We start from the raw sequence: 24,835 nt of genomic DNA on the forward strand, positions 1-24,835 counted from the left end.
TCCACAGCGCGCTTGTCCAGGGCGCGGCAGCGGCCAGCCCAGCGCTTAGCACAGTCAATGACCACAGGGAGGAGAAAGTGAAGGCAGGAGCGCACCTTCCCACCTGCCGTCCCAGTCCCCTCAGAACCGAGTCCTGGGGCCACCCACTCGGCGCGGTCTCTCTCTCTCTGGCTTAGCCCCCCCACCCCGATACGTCTCCTCCTCTCAGAGGCTCCGAGGAAGGGCGTGGGCGCTGGAGGGAGCAGAGCTCAGCTGGGTGTGCCTCCCGCCAGGCCCCACCGGGGCTGAGCGTCTTCTGTCGCCCGCAGGAGACAGAACTCAAGGTGGAAGTACCGGAGTACCTGGGGCCGCTGCTGTTTGTGAAACTGCGCAAACGTCACTTCCTTCAGGTTCTGCAGCTGGATCTCCGTGCAGGGCCCCGGAGCCGGGGACGAGGTCAGGTTCCCTTGTTACCGCTGGGTGGAGGGCAACGGCGTCCTAAGCTTGCCAGAAGGCACCGGTGAGCGCGGGGCTGGGGGTGTCAGGAGGCCTCTGGGGTGCGAGAGAAGCTGGGGGGATGCGCGTGTGGAGAAGAGGGAGCAGGATGGGGGTGCTGGAACCTGGAGCGCAGGGGTCTTTGGGGGTGTCGAAGGGGCGGTGGCTGCAGCTGGCACAGAGTGGCTGGAGCCTGGGGGAGGGGTGTGATGCTGAAGAGGCAGGGGCCACACAGAAGGACGGAGTGACGAGGCTCTCCTGGCAGGGGCGAGAAGAGGCGCTCACCAAAAGTCACTGGCCAAGCCCTCCTCTGTCCTTCTAGGCCGTACTGTGGGCGACGACCCTCAGGGCCTGTTCCAGAAACACCAGGAAGAGGAGCTGGAAGAGAGAAGGAAGCTGTACCAGTGAGCCCTCCTCCCCTGACCCCACGTGAGCTGCTGATGCTTCCAGAACCCACGCCTGATTTCCTTCCTGCCCCACAGGTGGGGAAACTGGAAGGATGGGTTAATTCTGAATGTGGCTGGGGCAAAACTATGTGACCTCCCTGTGGATGAGCGATTTCTGGAAGACAAGAGAGTTGACTTTAAGGTTTCGCTGGCCAAAGGGTGAGAGCAAGGGGAGGCTGGGTGAGAGGGAGGTGTCCTGGTCTAGTGGAAGCCGAGGGGCTTATGGGCTGCACTGCACTGGACTGGCCCAAGGTCGGTGCCTGTGGTTGTCATGTTGGAGTCTCAGAATGATGCTCAAACCCTTTGCCCCATCCTGTCCTGAAGGCTGGCCGACCTCGCTATCAAAAACTAAATGTTCTGACGCTGGGCATGGTGGCTTACGCCTATAATCCCAGCACTTTGGGAGACTGAGGCAGGCGGATCACGAGGTCAAGAGATCGAGACCATCCTGGCCAATATGGTGAAACCGCGTCTCTACTAAAAATACAAAAATTAGCTGGACATGGTGGCACGCACCTGTAGTCCCAGCTACTCAGGAGGCTAAGGCAGGAGAATTGCTTGAACCCAGGAGGTGGAGGTTGCAATGAGCCAAGACTGCACCACTGCACTCCAGCCTGGTGACAGAGTGAGACTCCATCTCAAAAATAAAATGATGTTCCAACTTGCTGGAATGATCTGAATGACTTCAACTGGATTTTCTGGTGTGGCCAGAGCAAGCTGGCTGGTCAGTCCCCCCACCCCAATATGTCTCCCAGGACGCTTACCCCCAGATCCCACCCAACCCAGGGGAATTGAAAGAAGCAGGGTGGGGAGACCAGAGACTTGGGTCCCTCTGGTGGGCTGGAGTCAAAGGGGCATGGTTGGTGGGGTTGGAAGGATCAAGAGCTCAGATCTCACAACTTGCTCAACAACTGCCTTCCCCAGAGCAGGTGCGGGACTCCTGGAAGGAAGATGCCTTATTTGGGTACCAGTTTCTTAATGGCGCCAACCCCATGATGCTGAGGCGCTCCGTTAACCTTGCTGCCTGCCTCATGTTCCCTCCAGGCATGGAGGAACTGCAGGCTCAGCTGGAGAAGGAGCTGGAGGTATGGACATCAGAGCCCTGAGGAGGCTCAGCAGTGAAGTGGGGTGGGCTAGTGCCAATGATGCTGCTGCGGGACCCACTGTGGGCCTGGCTTGCTGCCAGCCAGCAAGGAGGGATTCTGCAGGAGAGGTCCTGAGGGACCCTGGAGAAGCTCAGCTGCTCGGCCTCCTTCCCACACGAGAGTAGCTGCGGAGAGAGGGTGTGCAAGATGGAATGGTTGGTAGAAACAGGGTCAAATGAAGAAATGTGACTGGCCCATGGTGCTAGGGATTCAGGGAGTGTGCAGAGTAAGAGAATCAGGGTCAGAGTGCTACGGCTGTTCATCAGGAGGCGACATGGAACAACAGAGAGGAAATTCATGGGATTAAGGGCAGATAGGCTTGGATGTGAATCCTGGTTCTGCTATTTGTAAGCTGTGTGACCTCAGGCAAAATACCCAACCTCTCTGATTATCTGTTTCCTCTTCTGTGCAACTGATGCTCGTTCAACTATGTATAAAAATTATAAGGCTGGGCACAGTGGCTCACACCTGTAATCCCAGCACTTTGGGAGGTCGAGGCAGGAGGATCGCCTGAGCCCAGGAGTTGGAGACCAGCCTAGGCAATGTGGTGAAACCCTGTCTCTACAAAAATACAAAAATTAGCACCTGTAATTTTTGGTGTAGTGGCATGCACCTGTAGTCCCTTCTATTTGGGAGGCTGAGGTGGGAGGATCACCTGGGCCCAAGGAAGTCAAGGCTGCAGTGAGCCATGGTGGTCCCGCCACTGCACTCCAGCCTAGGCAACAGAGTAATACCCTGGCTCAAAAAATACACAATGATATGAGGCAATAAGCACATGATCCATTACCTGGTACAAAGTAGGTGATGGAGACAAGTTAGCTATTCTCTCTCTCTCTCTCTCTCTCTCTCTCTGTCTCTCTCTCCTCCCCCTTGGAGGAATCAGAGTAGGAAGAAGATGCTTTATGCTGACAGCAGCCCTTGACCTCTTCCCGCACCCAGGGAGGCACACTGTTCGAAGCTGACTTCTCCGTGCTGGATGGGATCAAGGCCAACGTCATTCTCTGTAGCCAGCAGCACCTGGCTGCCCCTCTAGTCATGCTGAAACTGCAGCCTGATGGGAAACTCTTGCCCATGGTCATCCAGGTGAGAGGACTCAGGATTTCTGCTCCCAGTCTCCAGCCTTCTCAGCTCAGCCCCTTATCGAAATGCACTAAGCACCATCTTCAAAGGCGCCGGGCTAAAGCACTGGGGAGACACGAAAGGAGGAAATGCACCAAGTCTCTGATTTGAAGGCCTTGTAACATAGCTGGAGAGACACACGGGGCCAGTCTGCAGAAGCTCCACGACTGAGGAAGTCCCTGAGGACAGAGACAGCCCAGGAGGGACTGGGGAGGTGGGGTGTCACAAGCCTTGGAGGAGGGCCAGGTCTCAGACAAGCAGGAGGGAGAGGAAGGACCAGTCCTCAGGGGCAAGACAGACTGGGCAGAGGCTGAGGTAGAGGAGTCAGGAGATTCCTAGGGGACAGTTGGACCAGGGCCAGACTAAGCCAGGCTACGGAGCCTGAGGTGGGAAGCTGGAGAAGGCTGTGATGAAACATGCTGTGGGCACGCGGTGTGGGCAGTGGTGTTTAGGGTGGGTTGGAGAGGGGAGATGCTAGAAACAGGGAGTGGGGCACCATGCCCCAGCACTGACCCCAGGAGGAGGGGAGCTTGGATGTGGGTAGTGACCGTCGGGATGGAGAGGACAGGTGCATGCGAGTGCAGACGGATATCAAGGAGAGGGGAAAGGGGAGCCAGGCCAGGTGCCTGCACAAATAGCACCGATAAAGAGAACAGGGTGCCCAGGTAGGCTTTTGTCTGGCCAATGTTGAGGTAACAGGAAGACATTTAAATTGTCCAGCAGGCAGCTGAGAACGAGATTTAGTCATTTGTGTAGAAGTGGGGCCAAAAGATGAGATTTCGAAAAAACAGTGTGGAATGAAGGAAGCAGGCGGTTTGAATCTTGTCCACACTGTGGGGACTGAAAGGGGAAGTGGAGGCTGGAGAAGGCACCAGAAGAGCAGTTTCTGCAGAATGCTGGAGGCAAAGCAGCTTGCAGGGTGCTAATGCACTGAGCGGGTAGGAAAGGGAGGGGAGGAAATGGGAGCTGTAGGGAGCGGCAGGAGTGGGATGGGGAAAGCGGAACAGGTTTGGAGGACGAAGGGCAAGGTTAACATGCAAGGGGGGCGGGGATTGCTGAGTGCCCGGCACTCATGCCTTCTCTCCCCACACCTTGTCCCTGCTCCAGCTCCAACTGCCCAGCACAGGATCCCCACCACAGGATCCCCACCACCTCCCCTTTTCTTGCCCACGGATCCCCCAGTGGTCTGGCTTCTGGCCAAATGCTGGGTGCGCAGCTCCGACTTCCAGCTCCATGAGCTGCAGTCTCATCTTCTGAGGGGACACTTGATGGCTGAGGTCATTGCTGTGGCCATCATGAGGTGCCTGCCGTCGATACACCCTATCTTCAAGGTGACACCTTATTCCCTTCTCTCCTATATTCAGATGAATACTTGATGGGAGCCTTTGTTTCTCTAGAGTTGTCTTTCTGTACAACACCCTCAATTTCAGCATGCTGTCCTGTGAATTCTGGCTGTACTGGCCTCCCAGTACTGCCAGCTCTCTCTGTCTCCTTAACTCAGGAAGATGATAGGACTCTGCCAGGGTTGCTCCTCCATACTCTGCAGCTGGAAAGCTTTCTCCAGTGAGTAAGCTGGGGCAACTGTGGGGCCCACTTTCGTCTGTTTCTTCAGTTATTTCAGGCAAGAGGGTAAATCCAGTTCCTTACTTCACTCCAGCTGGAGGTCTCCTCCTCATTATTTTATATATATTTTGTGGAAGATTAACTTTACAATTTAGTTTTTAGATAACAGAATATTCAGACAGGACTGTGACTCCATTTATGGAGTAATTATCGTAGCTCAGAGATGAATATTATTACTCTCTCCCAGAGATGGATGCAGTGACTTTTGGGACTTTGTGTGTCTCTTTTCTCAAGAACAGGCTAATAGCATCTTTATTTCTATGAAGAATAGTTGCATTGTGTTAGATAGAAAAGAACTATTTTATTTTATTTTATTTTATTATTTTATTTTATTTTTTTTTTTATTTTTGAGACAGTCTCACTCTGTCAACCAGGCTGGAATGCAGTGGTACAACCTCGGCTCACTGCAACCTCCATCTCCCAGGCTCAAGCAATTGTCCTGCCTCAGCCTCCCGAGTAGCTGGGATTACAGGCGTGTGCCACCATGCCCAGTTAATTTCTGTATTTTTAGGAGAGACAGGGTTTCACCATGTTGGCCAGACTGGTCTTGAACTCCTGACCTCAGGTAATCTGCTTGCCTCAGCCTCCCAAAGTGCCGCGATTATAGGTGTGAGCCACCATGCCTGGCCCATTTTTTCTTTTTAGTATGGAAGTTTAAATATAAATGCTGATTAACCAATAGAACTGACTGTGGGAGTTAGGCTTCGCCCTTGGCTCCAACCCTCTACCTTCTACACTCAGCTTCCTGTCTAAGGCTAGGTCTCTGCAAACCATATTCCTGCCTTCTTACCTGGCTCCATGTTGAGCTCATACCAGTAACTAATTCACCCTGGTAGTGGATGTTCCTTCCCTTAGTGGCAGCTGAATCCACGTTGCAACTTTCTAATGTTTGAAGAAGCAGCTTTATTGCATCCCTGTACAGAATACCAGCACCAGCCAACTGGCACCCCTTATCAAAAGTCTGAGTTTCAGCTCTTCAGGGTCCTTCCTCCAAGTTTCCAAAGTTTTAATAATTCCAGGTTCTGTTCTTTCCTGTCTACTAGTAGGGTAGAGCATCCTTTCATATGCTTATTGCCCCTGTGGGTTCCCTTTTCTGTGATTTCTCTGTTCATATCTTTGCTCGTTTTGCTTCTTTCATGTCTTTTTCTTACTTGAGTCCTTTAAATATTCTGAAGACAAATTCTCACTTATTTGCATTGCAAACATATTCTCAAAGTTTTTGGCTTGCCCCCATCCTTTAATTTTTTTTTAAAGTTCAGAAGACAGTTTCTCAGCTTTCACCATGTGCCTTTATCTTTCCTGGTTTCCATCTCTGATTTTATTTTATAATGGCAACAATGTGTTTCTGTCTTAATAAAGTGGTCCACCAGGATTGCTATCCCAGTAGTTTTTAAACTGCAGTCAAAACATTAAAGACTGGTGAAATCAATTTAGGGGGTCCCAGTCAGCATTTTAAAAAATGAAATAGAGTAGAATAAAACATATCAGTAGAGCAATATCAGAATACATCACACTGTTTAATAGGAAGAAAGGAAGGAAAGAGGAAAGGGGAAGAAAGGAGGTGGGTTTGGACAATTTATTTTATTTTTTATTTATTTATTTTTGAGACAGAGTCTCGGTCTATCACCCAGGCTGGAGTGCGGTGCCCAGCGTCTGCCTGCCGGGTTCTAGCGATTCTCCTGCCTCAGCCTCCCGAGTAGCTGGGATTACAGGTGCCCAACGCACCCAGCTAATTTTTATATTTTTAGTAGATACAGGGTTTCACCATGTTGGCCAGGCTGGTCTTGAACTCCCGACCTCAGGTGATCCGCCCTCTTCGGCCTCCCAAAGTGCTAGGATTACAGGCATGAGCCACCGTGCCTGGCCAGGTTTGGACAATTTAGTTATGACCCAGTGTCAAAGTTTTCATTACAATGTTGCGGCAAGAAATGAGGCTTTTGCTAAGTCAATTCAACAAGTATCTATAGGTAAGGACACCTTACAGGAAAAGAGAATGACTAGATAATCATTGTTAGACTGGACACAAGAAAAGAAAGAAAAGTTCTAGTTAAGGATTATTAGATTTATTAAAAGACAGTTAAAGGCCCTTGGATTCCTTCCCTCCAGGGTTGATATTAGCTGAGTGCATAGGTAACTGGTTTCTAACAAGAGGTCATAATCTCATTAAAATTCATCAGAAAATGGCTTAAGCATTTAATCAGACATACAATTGATTTCCAAGAAGAGTTTTGTGGCTTATATTCCCAAAACATCCTTGTCCCAGCCAGCGTGTGGGACAATCTTTTATTTTACAGTGTATATATTTTATGAAAACTTGTATTTCGCTACATATGTACCATATCTTGAAGCAAACTTTTTGACTGTGTGTCAGTCAGTGAGGTTTGAAAAACACTGCTGTTCTTAAGAGCTGAGCTCCAATCAAGGCCTCAGGAATTCCTGGGGTCCCTAAACCTGTCCTTGACTGTAGTAAACCTCTCTATCTCTGCAGGCACCTAGGGGAGGTTCTTCTGAATGTCTTCACAGACATCCTGCATAGCTGTTAAACTCAGAAGTCTATCCATCCCAGGTCTGCTTTTTGCTTCATAAGATTTCATTTGCAAAAGGGTCCCAATGCTAAAACAAAATCTTTGAACATCATCAAGCTAATCTAATCCCGTTGTTTTACTGTGAGGAAACTGAGGCTCAGAGTGAGAACACCTTGCCAGTCGCATGGCATTTGGCCCACCTGCAGTGGTACTGCCCCCACCAGTCTACCAGAGTAGCAAAGATTTCACCAGTGGAAATTCATGTATTTAGTGTTAATGGCCTGTCCACGTTTCCCTTTAAAAAGACCAGGAGAGGCTGGACATGGTGGCTCACGCCTGTAATCCCAGCACTTTGGGAGGCCAAGGCAGGTGGATCACAAGGTCAAGGGATCAAGAACATCCTGGCCAACATGGTGAAACCCCGTCTCTACTGAAAATACAAAAATTAGCTGGGCGTGGTGGCACATGCCTGTAGTCCCAGCTACTTGGGAGGCTGAGGCAGGAGAATCACTTGAACCCGGGAGGCAGAGGTTGTAGTGAGCCAAGATCGCACCACTGCACTCCAGCCTGGTGACAGAGCAAGACTCCATCTCAAAAAAAAAAAAAAAAAAAGACCAGGAGAGAAGGGCTAAGTAATTAAATTTCTCCTTAGTGTATATTCATTGATCAGATTTTTTTTACCAAGGCTACTTCACCCATTAGTCATGATAGGGTATAGTCCTAAGGCCTGTGAACTGTTCAAGGGCCTGCAAAAATGGTTGAGGTCCAAAAAATTCGTTGCCTTCAAAATACAAAAAGAAAACAAAATTGAAATTAATAAATGACATAGTTTGGATACTTGTTCCTTCAATCTCCTGTTGAAATTTGATCCCTGGTGTTCGAGATGGGACCTAGTGCGAGGTATTTGGACCATGGGGGCAGATCCCTCATGAATGGCTTGGTACCATTCTTGCAGAATTGAGTTCTCACTCCTGGTTCCAGCGGGGGATATTGCTGCTAAAAACAGTCTGGCAACTCCCCTTTCTCTTGCTGCTTTGCTCTCTACCTGTGATGCCTGCTCCCCTTCACCTTCCACCATGAGTAGAAGCCCCCTGAAGCCCTCGCCAGAAGCAGAGGCTGGTGCCATGCTTCTTGTACAGCCTGTAGAATTGTGAACCAAATAAATCTGTTTTCTTTACAAATAACCCAGCCTCGCATGTTCCTTTATAGCAACGCAAAAGGGACTAAAACAGTAAGTCCCAATGTGCATAAATTTTAGTATGTATCATATGATATGGATCAGGATCTCCAAAAGTAAGAACGTGTATGATCTAGGAAGGTCTCAAAATGGCTCTGTCAAGGTGTCTATACACTGATATCCAGGCTCCAAGGAGATGATAGTATGGAGCCTTCTCTCTAAAAGTCCTAAGACTAATAGATTCAGCACAGTATTTGGCCAGGAGTGGCCTAAGACAATACATTTCTTCCTTTTAATTTTATTTTTTTTGAGATGGAGTCTTGCTTTGTTGCCCAGGCTGGAGTGCAATGGCACCATCTTGGCTCACTGCAACCTCCTCCTCCTGGGTTCAAGAGATTCTCTTGCCTCAGCCTCCCGAGTAGGTGGGATTACAGGCACGCACCATCACACCCAGCTAATTTTTTTTTTTTTTTTGGTATTTTTAGTAGAAACGGGTTTTCACAGTGTTGGCCAGGCTGGTCTCGAACTCCTGACCTCAGGTGATCTGCCCGCCTCTGCCTCCCAGAGTGCTGGGATTACAGGCATAAGCCACCGCCCCTGGCCCCAAAGTGATGAGATTACAGGTGTGAGCCACGGTGCCTGGCTGGTAAAAATTATCTCGTGAAACTTTTTTGTTTGGAATCACCGTGTAAAATATATTTCTGGGAGTCATGGTCAAAAGAGTTGGAGAAAAGTGCGTCTCTAAGGTCTCTCTCCCAATTAGTGCCCCCTCTTGAGTTCCTGGCCATCTGTTAAGCGTGTGCCACGACAGACAATAGACAGTAGAGGGCAGACAATCCTCGCACAGCAGCAAAGCCTGGACTTCAGAGGAGTTGGAAACCACAAGCGAATGCCAAGCAGGACAGAAGCCTGAAGCAAGGCCTGAAGCTTCTGAAAGAGACAGGGCACAAGTACCTGGTCCTCCTAGGCATCACAGCACTCTCTGCGTGATATAACTGCAGCCACTTTCCAGTCTCCATCCACAGGCTGGATCCCTGTCTTTGGATATTTTTCGCCTCCCTGGGAGTACTTCCAAGTGTCTAGTTACTTTTAAACCAAGGTCCTGTAAAACCATCTTCGTTCTGTCACCCAAGCTGGAGTGCAATGGCGCGATCTCAGCTCACTGAAACTTCTACCTCCCAGATTCAGCGATTCTCCTGCCTCAGCCTCCTCGAGAAGCTGGGACTACAGGTGCAAGCCACCATGCCCGGCTAATTTTTGTATTTTTAGTAGAGGCAGGGTTTCGCCATGTTGTCTCCAACTCCTGACCTCAGTTGATTCTCCTGCCTCAGCCTCCCAAACTGCAAAGGGATTACAGATGTGAGTCACCGCACCTGGCCTGGCACTTTAATATCGCAGAGCAGAGAACACACACTGAGCTCTGAGTCTCCCCCAGGCACTGTTTGCAGCACTCTACATATACTAACTCATGCACTCCTCACACCTAGATGAGGTAGGTCAGGACACTGGGGATTGAGAAGGTTAGGTGACTACCTAGCATTCCTGGCTAGGAAGAAGCAGAGCCAGGATCCAAACCCAGGCCAGCTGGCTCCGGAGCTTATGCTCTTAACCATCAGCCACTGTTGGTACAAGAGGAATAAATGCCTAGTCTTCTACCTACTGTATCTACTCCTAAGGATACTGAGGGTGTGACGTGGTTAGGAGAAACCCTGGAGGCCATCAGAAGAGCAGGGGATATTCAAGCCTAAGACAGGAAGAATGGGTAGACACCACTTCATTCTGCTATCTGAAGGGCTGTCTTTGTCAGAGGCATCCTCAAGAGCAGAACTAGAATCAAACGGTGAAAAGCTAGGAGGATTTGGGCTCAGAAAAAAAAAAAAAAAAGACTTTTAAAAATGTGTTATAAAATCTGGCCAGACGTGGTGGCTCACGCCTGTAATCCCAGCACTTTGGGAGGCCAACGAGGGTGAATCACGAGGTCAGGAGTTCAAGACCAGCCTGGACAAGATGGTGAAACCCCATGTCTACTAAAAATACAAAAATTAGCCGGGTACAGTGGCAGCCACCTGTAATCCCAGCTGCTCGGGAGGCTGAGGCAGGAGAATCGCTTGAACCCAGGGGACGGAGGTTGCAGTGAGCTGAGATTGCACCACTGCACTCCAGCCTGGGCAACAGAGTGAGACTTCGTCTAAAAAAAAAAAAAAAAAAAAAAAGCTTTTTTCTACAGACAAACATAGGAAGCCCCATTGAAACCCCGACACTGTGCCACGTCTGTGTCAGATCTCCAGGGAAAACATTTCTCACAGCTGAGCCAGCCCTGTGGCGGTGAGCACTCTGTCTTCTTAAGCAAGAGCAGACAAATGCTGGGCAACCACTGCGGGGGCAGGTGCCACAGAGGGCATTTAGCTTGGCGTTGGACAGGAAGCCTGGGGGTCCCAGGTAGCCCGAGTTTGAGGGGGTGGGAAGGAAGCAGTGGGAACTCCCTGGGTTACATCTTCCTCCTTGGAGTCTTTAGCTTTTCCCTCTCCTCCTGGTCCCTTGCCTGGGTCAACAAAAATGTCTCATCTCCCCTCTGCCCTAACTGGACTCCTCTTCTCTGCCTCTTGCCCACCCCCTGCACACCCTAAGCCATAGTTCATTTATTTCCCAGGCTCTTCAAAGAACTGTCTACACTCGCTGCTCACACATCCCCGTCTTGATCGTTTTTCCCTGCCCTTGCACTGCAGCCTCACCAAATCTGTCCCTCCCAATGTAACTTCGTGCTGTTTCCCATTCCCAATCCAATGGCTTCTTCTCGACCCCCAATTTCTCTGACCTTTCTGTAGCATTTGGCCCTGGGGACAATTCCCTCCTTCTCAAAAGTTTCTGCTCTGTTGTTCTCCGTAAGCCTGAACTCTCTCTCCCCGTCTCCCACACCTGGCAAATGTCAATGGTCCCCAGAATTCTTTCCTCCGCCTTAGCTTCTCACTTTGCACACTGCCCCGGCGCTCACATGGCAACCGCTGCCTGACTGCGGGTGTCTCTCTCGCCCAGGCCTCCGTCCTGAGCACCAACCTGTCATGGGCTGAGCATCTTGTTCTGGATTAATTAGTTTCATTTTTGTTGTTGTTGTTGTTTTGAGATGGAGTCTCGCACGGTCGCTAGGGCTGGAGTGCAATGGCGTGATCTCGCTCACTGCAACCTCTGCCTCCCGGGTTCATGCGATTCTCCTGCCTCAGCCTCCTGAGTAGCTGGGGTTACATGTGCACACCACCATATCCGGCTAATTTTTTGTATTTTTAGTAGAGACGGGGTTTCACCATGTTGGCCAGACTGGTCTCGAACTTCTGACCTCGTGATCCGCCCGCCTCGGCCTCCCAAAGTGGTGGGATTACTGCTGTGAGCCACTGCGCCCGGTCAACCTTTTCTATTTCTCTATAGCGCCTACTAAAATGGGACTTGATATTATTTATTCATTGCTTAATTGTTCATGATCTGTGTTCCCCACGGGAGGGCAAGGACTTTGACTTGTTTGCCCCTATATCCCCAAACCTAGAACAGCGTCTGGCACAGAGCCAGGATGCAGTAAGTGTTGGTGGAAGGAACAAATGAAGGAATGAAGGAATGGTCGGGATGAATTTCTTGCCAGTGGTTCACTGATGAGAAGCTGGGCAAGGCTGAAGCGAACTCACACGTGCCCGACCTCGGTTCTCCTTCTGTCAGATAAACTCCTGTTTGTCCTCAAATTTCTGCTCCATTTCCACCTCCCCAAGGAGACTTGCCCAGTCCTTGACTCTGAGCCCACTTCCTGGGTGTTCTCACTCCCGACTGCTGCTGCCTGTTTTTACAGCATCCATGTGGCCACTCCATGAATGATTCTTTGTTGTTTCCTCCTGTCCTGTGAGATTGAAAGCACATCAAGGGCAGGCCTGTCACAAAGCCTCTTTGTGTTCCGTAGCTATCTGTGGAGCGAATGAACAAGGTTGGGCTTGTCTGGACCTGGGCACGGTCACTGAATGTTCTTGGTCTCTGTAAGGAAGGGCATCTCCTTGGCAGTTAGCAGGGCAGGCACAAGGGGCATAGCATCCCCAGAACATGATGAAGGGCACCTTTGAAAAGCTAGACAGGCTTTGGATAGAGACGGAATTGTCTGGTGACACGTGCTCATTCATACTACATGTTCATTATACTACGTGGTCTTAGAACATGTCAAATTCTCACCTTTTCATCCACCCACAATTCACTGAGTTCCCGTTCAGTGCCAGCTTCTGTGATGGGTAATAGCGGTGGGGAACATGCAGAACTGGATGATCAAGTTTAGAATGAGATCGTGCCTACTGTTGGGGCAGTCCAGGAGGGGTGACCCCAGGATCCCTTCTTCCTTTGCCTTCAATCTATTCTCAATTGTCTTCAGCCGGTGATGCACCAGCTGGGAGTCCATACGTCAGCTGGTTTAAACAGACCGCTGTGCTTGCAACTAGCAAGACACTTCAGAACTTGCAGAATCACTGTATCCCTTTCTTAAACCAAGACCCAACCCCACCATCTCTTTCTTTTCCTTTCTGGTTTGGCCTCTGTAGGTGTGACATCAGAGACATACCTCAGCGGATGTGACTCACTGAGCACCATTCAGACTCCCCAGGGCCACCCCCATGAGCTGGCCAGGTGGGCAGGCTTTGCTGAGCCTGTCTCCCCACCGGTCTGAGGTCTGCGGATTAGGCTTCCAGACAGGGAGCGGCAGGGCAGGCCCCTCAGTGGGAAGACAGGAGTGTCTGTATGACCAGCCAGGAATCAAGAACCATTCACCTTCCACCAGCAAGGGTGGGGCTGCCCTGAGCTTTCTGGCAGCTGTTTTATGGAATTATTAATTTTAATGTACAGATGGTTTTATTTTCTGCTCATTTTCACATATTCTAAGAACGCTTAAATGTTATACTATATAGTCGTTTTTTTTTTTTTTTTTTTTTTTTTTTGAGACAGAGTCTTTCTCTGTCACCCAGACTGGAGTGTGGTGACGCAATCTGAGCTCACTGCAACCTCCACCTCCCGGGTTCAAGCAATTCTCCTGCCTCAGCCTCCTGAGTAGCTGGGATTACAGGTGCCTGCCACTGCATCTGGCTAATTTTTGTATTTTCAGTAGAGACGGAGTTTTGCCATGTTGGCCAGGTTGGTCTCGAACCCCTGACTTCAGGTGATCCACCCACCTCGGCCTCTCAAAGTGCTGGGATTACAGGCCAAAACACCCGGCCTATAGTCTTAATATTCCCTATTTTAAAAAATATTCATGGCGGCCATACTGGAGCGCACGGGATATAGCGGAGAGCACTGCCCTCGTCGTCTTTAGATACACATCTTTCATGGTTCCATTGAATGACTTCCTTACAACACATTCCCAGGAGCAGAATTACCACATTAAAGGTAAGAACATTTTCATAGCTCTGGAACCATATTGCCCAATTTCTCCCCTAAAAAGGTGGTGTTAATTTACACTGCCACTGGCAGTGTGTGTAAGCTGGTTTCAGCACAGCTTCAACAGCATGAGACATTATAATTTTGTTAATGTTTGCTAATTTCATAGGTGTAAAATGAATGGCACATCAGGGGTACTTTAATTTGCGTTCCCTGATGATTGTGAGGGTGAGCCTGTTTGGAGGTGCTGATGTGCACAGTCTGCCTAGTGGGGGCCTCTCCGCCCTGTCTCAGGCACTGTCTGTTTCTCAGCCTGTGTCTCCCCACACCTCTGCCTGCCTCCCGCCGACTGTTGTTCTTACTGTCCCTCTAAGCCTGTCTGTCTCAGTGTCTTAGCCTCTGATTCCTCTGAGTTTCTCTGGTTTCTAACTGGCCAGGTGTGGAGCTGGTTCATGGAGGTCCTAGCCAAGCCCTGACAAGCTGCAGTCTAGAGGCGGGGCGCAGGGTTCTGGGCACGGGGCTCCAGGCTCCTGCCTCCAAGGGCTTCCTCCCTGGGGAGCTCCCTCTGTGAACTCACGTAGTACTCTTCCTTCCACCAGGGCCTCACCAAAGGCCCCTTTCATTTCTCCAGGTAACCTCACCTGGGCTGACCTGCTCCATTGGATCCAGTGATTCTGAGATTGCAGAAGTAGCTGGGAGCGAGCCAGCTGTCCCTCAGTGACTCCCTCTTAGGAAGTGTTCCAGATGCCCCACCCTCAGGACAACTCACCAGACAGTGTTGTGTGTCCTGGCCGTTGCGGGTGTGTGGTCGGAAAGAGCCAGAAAGTGGTGTCCCCAAAGTCCAGATGTGTGGACAGTAGAGAGGTCCACAGAGGTGACAATGGCTCCGCCTGCCTACCTTCTCCAACAAGCCCCTTACCTGAAGTGGCAGAAAGAGCTCACCTCTCAGGCCAAACCCCACTTGGCACCAGGTGGACGGGTGGGCCACCGAGGCCCCATGGTTTAGCAGGGTCAGAGTGGGGCTCTCACACTGCCCACTTTCAATGGCATTGAAGAGTCTTCAACACTTGGGAGAGTTTCAGAAAGACTTTATAGAGGCAGCTGGCTTCAAGGGAAGTCTGTGTAGATGTACTTGGTGAATCCTCATGGTCAGTGAGTTGCTGACTCCGGGCTCTGGACCTGCCCTGTTGCTGCTTGTCTTTGAGGCAGGCAGGTCTTGAGGGCTATCTACAGTCATCTCTCAGACCTTGTGGGTGGTCCCAGCCCATTAGAATCACAGATTGATAACAGCCAGAAGGGAACTCTGACATCAAGTTCTCTCTCTCTCTCTTTTTTTTTCTTTTGAGACGGAGTCTCGCTCTGTCACCCAGGCTGGAGTGCAGTGGTGTGATCTCGGCTCACTGCAACCTCCACCTCCTGGGTTCCAGCGATTCTCCTGTCTCAGCTGCCCGAGTAGCTGGGACTACAGGCATGCGCCACCATACCTAGCTAATTTTTCTGTTTTAACAGAGACGGGGTTTCACCATATTGGCCAGGCTGATCTCGAACTCCTGACCTCATGATCCACCTGCCTCGGCCTCCCAAAGTGCTGGAATTATGGGCGTGAGCCACCACGCCCAGCCCTACCCTCTCATTTTATTTAACATTTTAATGTTAAGCTTTTAAAAAATTAGACAAGTAATGCATGCCTGTTTCTAGGATATTTGGAAAATACAGAAAACTATAAAGGAGAAAATATTAATCCTTCTATCAGTTCATCAAAGATAACTGCTATTCTATTTCAATATCAACCTTTTCTGTGCTCGTATATTTTTATTATCACTGAGATCATACATTATATGTGATTTATTTACCTCAGATTATATGCATTTTCAATATAACGAAATATTCTTTAAAAACACTGTTAATGACTGCATAATAGTCTTTTGAGCTGACACACCTTAACTAATATTACCTAAATGTTAGGCATGTATGTTTTCAGTTTTTCAAGGATATAAAAATATACCAAAGTAAACATCTTGGGACAGGCGTCGTGGCTCACGCCTGTAATCCCAGCACTTTGGGAGGCCAAGATGGGCAGATCATTTGAGGTCAGGAGTTTCAGACCAGCCTGGCCAACATGGTGAAACCCCGTCTCTACTAAAAATACAAAAATTAGCTGGGCATGGTGGCAGGTGCCTGTAATCCCAGCAACTCGGGAGGCTGAGGCAGGAGAATTGCTTGAACTCGGAGGGGCGGAGGGGTTGCAGTGGGCTGAGATCGCGCCACTGCACACCACAGCCTGGGGGACAGAGTGAGACTCCATCTCAAAAAAAAAAAAAAAATACTGGGCGTGGTGGCTCACACCTGTAGTCCCAGCTACTTGGGGACTGGAGTGGGCTCAAAAGTAAGCATCTTTATGCATAAATTTTTGTCCACAATTTGATTTTTCCCTTAGCTTAGATTCCTACTCATAGGGTATAGGCATGTTTTAAGACTTTGCATGTGTATTTTTATTTTACCTTTGAGAAAGGTTGAACTAACACATGCCCATCTCGCCACACACCATCAACTACACCAAGAAATATCATTCAAAGAAACATCAACTAACTCGAAAGACAGTATTTCTGTTGCCTCCTTTCAGTGATCGGTCAGCTAAGGCTTGGAGAGGAAAAGGGACATGCCGACAGTGGTTCTAGGAGTGTGTTATTTCATTCTGTTTTCACAGCAACCCCACATAAATAGCAAGAGGTGGAGGAGCTAAAGCACGCAGATTAAGGTGAAGGAACTTGCCTGGCCGGGCGCGGTGGCTCACGCCTGTAATCCCAGCACTTTGGGAGGCCGGGGCAGGTGGATCACCTGAGGTGAGGAGTTCGAGACCAGCCTGGCCAACATGGCCAAACCCCATCTCTATTAAAAATAGAAAAATTAGCCAGGCATGGTGGTGTGCGCCTGTAATTCTAGCTACTCAGGAGGCTGAGGCAGGAGAATCGCTTGAACCCAGGAGGTGGAGGTTGCAGTGAGCCGAGATCGCGCCCCTGCACTCCAGCCTGAGCAAAAAGAGCGAAACTCCGTCTCAAAAAGAAAAAGAAAGCAACCTGCCTGGACTCACATTCAGTTACTAAGAGTTGGGAGCCTGTGCCGTTGGGCCCCAGGGCCCTTGTACTTCATGTCACCTCCATGCCACAGCTTCTGTTCCCGGTTATGATGCTGGAATGTGGATCGGAGCCAAGTCATAAAGAAACTTGGAGTTTGGATTTACGCTATAGACAGAGAGAGGCCCTTCATGGGTCCTTAAGCATCAAAGCTGGGTTTTACAGAGATGTTTCTGGTGGACTGGCTTGAGGGAGACAGGAAACAGGGAGGCCAGCTGGGAAACGCAACATACAGATAATGCGATCGACAAAGAGGGCTCGCACAGACACACACGTGCCTGTGGTTGTGGGAAGTAGGCAGTTGGGAACACTGAGGGTCTCAGAGGCCTCCCACCATGCCCTCTTCACTGAGCAAAGGCCATTTTTATCTGCTACACGTCAGGCAAAACCTGCGCCAACTGCCAAAGCCTCCACCTCAAATCTAGCAAATAAGAGAGAGGACGGTATGGATTACGTTATATTTAAAACAAGCCCACACAATGCCTGTAATTTTTTATTCTGACTCCGTAATTATAGCTCAAGACCAGTCAGATCATAGTTATCCCCACACCGACCTGCTGTTGGGACACATGGAATTAAAGGCTTTGCTCCCTTCAAATTCTATTTTGGAGGCCTAGCACTGGCAGGTAACGGGCCTTTCTCAAGGCCCGTCTTGTTGAAGCCCCTCCCAGGGCAGCCTTCACGAAGGCCAAGTCAGCACCAGGGTTTCGGGAAGACCACGGATGGAGTGGGAGCCGTTGAGATGCTACCGCTTTGCCTGATCGGAGCCCTGGGCCTCAGGGCTGAGCCAGGGGCCTGGAAGCGGAGGTGAGCACCATCCTTGGACCAAATCTTGGGCAGGTCTATCCCAGAGCATCTGCACCCTCGAGGATTCCCAAATGCTGCTCTGCCCTGGCCCTGACCAGGGTCCCAGGGTCAGATGGGCCAAGCCCTGGTTGTTCGGCACACTTGTCACAGACAGGCTGCTATTGCCCAAAGGGGCCTAAATTCAGAGAAGAAGAAGAAGAAGAAAAACATCGAAGGAGTGTGAAGGGGCCAGGCTTCCATGGACAGCCTGGCTAACCAGGCCTAGGCCAACTAAGCTTTTCTTCCAGTGGGAGCATCACCCCTCAGCCCCACGATGGCACCCCAGACAGAGCCAGAGTGGGACTGGCTCCCTGCTCATGGACCTGGGTTACCAGCAGGAGTCAGGAGGGCCAACTGCCCTTTCTCCACATGGCCCTCCCAGACCTAGTCCTGCCTCCCCATAGCCTTGCTGGGGAGCCAGAACAGCATCCATTCATCCAGGCACTGCAGGACCTGCTGTATCCAGGCCCTTCACGCACCATCTCATTTACTCCTCCCGTCACTCTGCCAAGGGGGTGTGTTTAGTGTTATCACAATTTCCAGTTGAGACAGGAACAGATGGAGCTCAGAGAGGTGGCATGACCAAGGCCACTCAGGTCATAAGTGAGGAGGTCAGAGCTGGGACTGAGTTGTCCTAACATCCCTGGACCACGCAGCGCATCCACAGGCAACTGGCCCGAGACCACCAGGCCTGCTCCTGGCTGTGCCTCAGCGACCCCTTGGTGGTCCCATGCCCTTGGACAACTTGCTGAGCCCTTAGGCCTAAGGAAGCTCAGGCCCAGTGCCTGTCTCCCAGCCCCCCTCTTCTCCTGCTGCACACTGCACTGCTCCCTTGCCTCAGCCACACCAGAGGACAAGCCCACTCCCTGCACAGGCCCTTGTTCTCATGTCCCCACATGGATGGTTCCCTCTTCCAGCCAATGGTGCATCTTACACATGCTTCTGTTTTAACCCTCAAGACATTGTACTGTCACTATTCTTATCACTGTCTCCTGCTAGACTTCTCAAGGGAGGACCTGTGTCCTGTCTCTTTGTTGCTAGTTTTATGCATAGCATATAGTAGGTGCTCAGAAACTGTTCTTGCAGGACAAAAAGAAGAATCTAGAAAACTCCTATTTGTCTTTAAAACTCTGCCTAAAATAGATCCGATGAAGACTTTGTTGATTCACACAGACCAAGCTAACCCCATTTACTAGGCTGTATCCTCGAGGACAGGGACAGAGCCTGATTCTTCTCTATGACCCCATCTCTCAGAACAGAAGAAGCGTCAACCAAGGGTCAGTAAATGTAGAACTGAATTGCTCTTTGCAGTTGCAAACACACACACACACACGTGCATGCACACACACACACCACACACTGCTTCAGCCCCAGATTAAGGGCACTATGACCTGAGCCAACCCAGTGCCCATGTTATTGGGCTGAAACCACCCCAGGCTGGCATGCCAGGGATGTTTGCTAAGGAAGAAAACACTGAAATCCTAACTTTAAAAAAAGAAACACAGTGAATAGGTGTTCTATTTATATGAAAATCAGGTCTGTTTTTAGGTAACAGCCCTCCCATCTCACCTCCCCAAGGTGGGTCCTGCCTTTGCACCAGTTCCTTCCACTCCCCACCCAGTAATCACGGCCCTACCTGCCCCACCTCGCCTCCCCTGTTTGCTCTCTGGGGTTTCCCTCGATTGCAGGGTTTGAGCTTCCAGACATCACAGGGGCCTGTCTCAGACTGGCCCCTTCCCTCCCTCCCTGACGCTGGAGTTAGTGAGAAGCAGGCCAGAGCCAGGGCCCTGTGAGAGGACAGGGGGCAGGCAGGGAGTCAATCTGTCACAGGATCTGTCCCTTACCTGATCCAAAGCACAGAAGACGGATGGCTGGTGCACAGAAGGAGCTAAGCCCTGCTTCTCCCAGGCCTCTGTCAAGCCAGCAGGATCCCACTCCTTAGCTCGGATCATGCACGGGTGCCCCATGGCACAGTGCAAAGAGCAGAGGCTTTGGAATCAGGGTTCCGGTCCTGGTCCTGCTCCTTCGTTTAGACAAACCCCTCCAAACCTCAGAGTCCTCAGTGGCCAAAGGGGACATCACCTGCGGAGAGGACCCACCAAGTCACACTGTGGGGCAGGGATGGCACAGGACCAGCCACTCCAGCAGAGGAACTGTTTGTGGAACCCAGCAGGGAAAGAAATTTGAGTTTGAGAGCAGCAGCTTTGGCAGCTTAGAAATCATCTGGAGGCTTCCCGTGCACACGTCAAACCTCAAGCTCCAGGTAGCCCAGCCCTGGTTCTGTAAGCGGCCAGATAAGCCCACCTGGGCTCTTGGCAGCAGGCGAGGAGCTGGTGGCTCTGAAAACAGCACTGGCTGTGGCACCACAGGGGCCAAGAGGACTTTGTCACCTGGCTCCTGCTCTTTCTCCAGCCTCAGGACTCCCTCACCTCCTCCATCCATTCCCTTGCCTTCAGGAGTCCCACTATGGCCTGAGGAGCATCCTGCTCTCTGGCAAGGTTCTTGCTCCTGGTGGAACACCAGATTAGAGCAGGGGTGCCAGGAGCCCCTCAATATGCTGGTGGCTCCCTCCGGCCTCAGTCAGATTCCAGGAAGAGAACAGGGCAAGCCTGAAGCTGCGGGCTAGGCCTCACCATCCTGGGAAAATTCTGAGCCTCCCTCACAGCTCAGCACTCAGGCAGGCACCCAGCAAACCACAGCTGCGGTTTCCAGAGAGCCAGGCCTCCTACCGCAGGGACAGTAAGCTGAGAAGCACTGTAGCTATAAATGTGAAGTGGCGAACCGCGGGACACTGCCGCAACCCAGCAGCGGGCAGCAGCCTGCTCCCAGCCTCCCTGCAGGGCCAGCCCACCAAGCCTCAGACCTGCCCTGTCCACGGGGTCTCTGGGCTCTGAGCAGAGCTGTTTTCTACACCCCACCCGGTGTTCTCCCGTGGGGCCGCATGGAGGGGGTCCCAGAGACAGTGCAGGGAAAGGGGCAGGCAGGACCCTACATAGCATTTTCTCCACAGTCAATGGCACTGGTCTCCTCACAAGCATAGTCTTGTTTTCTGTTGACTTACGCAAGAAGAGGGAGGGGGTTCACATAATCATTTTGGTGCTCGGTGCTTCTAAAAGTCTTACTCCTTCCCTGGGTGGCACCAGGTCACAGCTACAGCCCCATCTGGAGGGTGCCTTGGGGTGGACCTGGGACTCATGTGGTCCTGGTGGGCATCCTCAGAAACACGGCAGAAAAGGAGAGCCTGGGGAGGAGCCGCAATGGCTGACATGAGCCCCCAGAAGCTCAGAAGGGTCATCGTGCCCATTTCACAGGCAAGGAACTACACCCAGCGAGGAGAGCCCGGAGCTCAGCTGTGCCTCCAGGTCTCCCAGACACTCCTGCACTGTGGACGGGGGGGGCCCATGTGGAAGAGTCAGGAAGCAGAGGAAGGGAAGGAGAGCCTTTTCCCCCTCTGTCCTCTCAGAGCCTGCCAAGGAACAGTCTCTCCTCCAACATCCTCCTCCACTGGACCGTGTAGAGAAAACATCGCAGGGTGAGGGGCCATCTGGTATGGCCCTTCCCGTTAGGCTGGGGAGCTGGCCAGGTAAGGTAAGGTCACCTCAGCCTGTGCGTCGCCAGCCCCCATGGGAGAACTCAAAGACGAGCATCAGCCCTCTTCTTAAAGGAAAGAGCCTAGAGCTGTTCCAAGGAGCCCCTTCCCAGAGCCTGACCCTTTGGGGTTGGCAACAGGAGTGAACAAAACAGACAAAAATCCCTGTCCTCATAGGGCTTACATTCTGACAGAGGTGGGAGAGACAGACCAAATTAAAAGTAAATTGCGTAGTATGTCAGAAGATGAAAAGTACAATAGAGAAAAGTCAAGGAGGCTTGTAGAGAGAGCGTGTGGAGCAGATGAGGGAGTTGTCATCTGAACTAGGCTGAGAAGGGACCACTGAGCAAAGATTGGAGCAGCGAGGGAGCAGGAGGAGACCCCGCATGCTCTAGACAGCAGGGGCCAGGGTTCTAGGTCAGAGTGAGTCAGTGGCTCTCAACCACGGGCAATTTTGCCCTCCAGGGGGCATTTGGCAATGTCTACAGATATTTTTGATTGTCACAGCTGGAGGGGGAGAGGGTTGCTATTGGCCTCTACTAAATATTAATAGAAGCTAAGATTCTGCTTGGTGTCCCACAGTGCATAGAACAGCCTCTTACAATAAAGAAGTATTCGGTCCAAAATGTCAATATTGCTGAAGTCAGGAAATCCTGGAGTGAGTGAGGGGAAGAGGAATAGGAGAGATAGCCAGGGAGATAAATGTCAACCCTTTTTTTTTTTTTTTTGGAACTGAAGAAGCTGACTTAGAAATTCTTATGGAAAAATATGTGAAAATAACGAGGCAAAAATAATGAAAAAGAAGAATAAACAAAGTAGCCTCAGCAGATCTTCACATATATTATAAAAATCCCTATGACAGCTGAATGACTAATTTCTTAAATACATAAAGAATTCTTACAAATTAATAAAAAAAGAACTTTTAAAAAAAAGAACTCTTGGGGCTGGGCACAGTGGCTCATGCCTGTAATCCCAGCACTTAAACCCAGCACGTAAACCTCGCTTAAACCAGGGAGGTGGAGGTTGCAGTGAGCCGAGATTGCACCACTGCACTTTAGCCTGGGCGACAGAGCATGAGGCACCGCATCTGGCCAGAAACTATTCTTACATAGGTGCACAAAGATGTATGTACAGATATGCTTATTACAGCATTAGCAATCCACTGGAAACAACCCAACGCCCATCAATAGGGGACTTGATTATTCTGTGACACATATTTACAATAGAAAACCTTGCAGCTTTTCACACCTGTAATCCCAGCACTTTGGGAGGCCGAGGCAGGCAGATCGCAAGGTCAGGAGATCGAGACCATCCTGGCTAACACCGTGAAACCCCATCTCTACTAAAAAATACAAAAAAATTAGCCAGGCATGGTGACGGGTGCCTGTAGTCCCAGCTACTTGGGAGGCTGAGGCAGGAGAATGGCGCGAACCCGGGAGGTGGAGCTTGCAGTGAGCTGAGATGGCGCCACTGCACTCCAGCCTGGGTGACAGAGTGAGACTCTGTCTCAAAAAAGAAAACTTTGCAGCTTTTAAAAAGACTGGGGCTCACTCTTAGGTATGTCGCAGGAGAAGTGAAAACATATGCTCACAAAAGAAACTTCTACAGAGATGTTTATAATGGCTTTATTTATAATAGCCCCAAATTGGTACAGCCCACGTGTCCAATGGGAGACTACACAAACTGTGGTATATTCGTACAAAGGAACACTATTTAGCAACAACAATAAAATGAACAGATATACAACAATAGGAATGAATTTCAGAAGTATTTCATTAAACAAAATAAATCAGACCCAAGAGTACTCCTGTATGATTCCATTTATAAGAAGTTCAACGGACACAACTCATCTATGGTGACAGAAATCAGAATGTGGTTGCCTGCAGGAAGTGTTACTTGAAGGGGCAGAGAGAACTTTGGGCAGGAGGCTTGTGGAATTTGGATATTTACAAGATGTAAGCATTTGTCAAAATCATTGGATGGTACACTTAAGATCTGTGCGGTTTTCTAAATTTAATCTCACCTCAATTTATTGATTTATTTATTTATTTATTTAGAAACGGAGTCTCACTCTGTGCAGTGGCGTGATCTCGGCTCACTGCAAGCTCCGCCTCCCGGGTTCACGCCATTCTCCTGCCTCAACCTCCTGAGTAGCTGGGACTACAGGCGCGCGCCACCGTGCCTGGCTAATTTTTTGTATTTTAGTAGAGATGGGAGTTTCACCATGTTGGCCAGGATGGTCTCAATCTCCTGACCTCGTGATCCACCTGCCTCAGCCTCCCAAAGTGCTGGGATTACAGGCGTGAGCCAGCGCGCTTGGCCTAATCTCACTTCAGTTTAAAACTAACATTAACTATTGAATAAAAACAATTAGCTAAACTTAGTATGTCCTGAAATAGAAAGATCTCCAAATAAATTCTTAATGGGTGGAGGGGGAGGTAGAATCAAGCACAGAAAATGTGTACAGTATGCTCCCATATGTAATACAGTTAATGGATATCTATTACATAATCTTTCTAGATTATATAATATTTCTAGAAGGATGTGTAAGAAACTGTTGACAGTGGTTCCCTTTTGGCGGGGATGGTTTGGGGACTAAAGGTCTGAAGTGAGAGGCAAACATCTCAATACCTTTTGTGCCACTGGAATTTCTTTTACGGTGTTCATATTAATTTTTTACTATAAAAAGTAGTTAAAAAATTTCTTGACCAGCTAACAGGGTGTTCTGAGATTCAACTTTAATATTTCTCTGCCCTTGATAGCAGGAAGCAGGGACACCACTGCCAGCCATGGGTGGCCTGTGGCTCTGCAGCTGGATGGGGGCATTTGTACAAGCAGGTCAGGGAAGCTGCTGGAAGATGCTCCTGGGGTAGGGAAGAGAGTACACGTGAGTCCTGGCTCAGGAAGCCAAGTGAGATAAACAGAATCTTGATTGCAGAGATTTCAGCCTGAAATGGCAAACTTCCGGTTGAGATGTAAAAGCCCATCCCGTGGTATGAAGGATTTATCTTGATAAAACTTGTGTGTGTGTGTGTGAATAGATTTTTAAAAAGTGTCTGGTAGGTTGGGACACAAAGGCTTTTCAGAGGCTGTGTGACTAGGGGGAGAAAGTATCTGGAAAAAGGGATTCTGGGCTAAGAATAGGACAGCCAGCTGTAGTTTGTTTGTTTGTTTGTTTTCAGACAGAGTCTCACTCTGTCGCCCAGGCTGGAGTACAGTGGTGTGATCTCGGCTCACTGCAACCTCCGCCTCCCAGGTTCAAGCAATTCTCTGCCTCAGCCTCCCGAGTATCTGGGATTACAGGCGCCCACCCCCGTGCCCGGCTAATATTTTTGTATTTTTAGTAGAGACGGGGTTTCATCATCTTGG

The 24,835-nt window shown here is 50.0% G+C and overlaps 1 protein-coding gene across 5 annotated transcripts; it reads left to right on the forward strand.

Moving 5' to 3' along the window:
- The first annotated feature begins 256 nt into the window (after positions 1 to 256).
- Positions 257 to 8,499, forward strand: LOC100451409 (polyunsaturated fatty acid lipoxygenase ALOX15-like). Of its 5 annotated transcripts, XM_054536083.2 has the most exons (5): positions 257 to 499; positions 797 to 1,079; positions 1,845 to 2,005; positions 3,005 to 3,148; positions 8,288 to 8,499. In XM_054536083.2, the coding sequence occupies exons 2-5, from the start codon at positions 989 to 991 to the stop codon at positions 8,291 to 8,293; spliced, it is 402 nt and encodes a 133-aa protein (XP_054392058.2). In that variant the 5' UTR covers positions 257 to 499; positions 797 to 988; the 3' UTR covers positions 8,294 to 8,499. The 5 variants fall into 5 exon arrangements, 4 of the variants coding, with proteins under 4 accessions (XP_054392058.2, XP_054392056.2, XP_054392057.2 ...); XR_008515269.2 differs by lacking the exon at positions 8,288 to 8,499 and having other exon boundaries at positions 2,942 to 4,057; XM_054536081.2 differs by lacking the exon at positions 8,288 to 8,499 and having other exon boundaries at positions 260 to 499; positions 3,005 to 4,057.
- The last annotated feature ends 16,336 nt before the right edge of the window (positions 8,500 to 24,835 follow it).

The sequence above is a fragment of the Pongo abelii genome, chromosome 19 (genome assembly GCF_028885655.2).
Source record: "Pongo abelii isolate AG06213 chromosome 19, NHGRI_mPonAbe1-v2.0_pri, whole genome shotgun sequence".
Lineage (NCBI taxonomy): Eukaryota > Metazoa > Chordata > Mammalia > Primates > Hominidae > Pongo > Pongo abelii.

Excerpts from the sequence above, each read along its gene's own strand:
- LOC100451409 (XM_054536081.2), top strand. The coding sequence starts at position 989 with ATGTGGCTGGGGCAAAACTATGTGACCTCCCTGTGGATGAGCGATTTC. Across the intron at positions 1,080-1,844 it reads AAGGTTTCGCTGGCCAAAGG|AGCAGGTGCGGGACTCCTGG; the intron begins GTGAGAGCAAGG and ends TGCCTTCCCCAG. Across the intron at positions 2,006-3,004 it reads AGCTGGAGAAGGAGCTGGAG|GGAGGCACACTGTTCGAAGC; the intron begins GTATGGACATCA and ends TCCCGCACCCAG.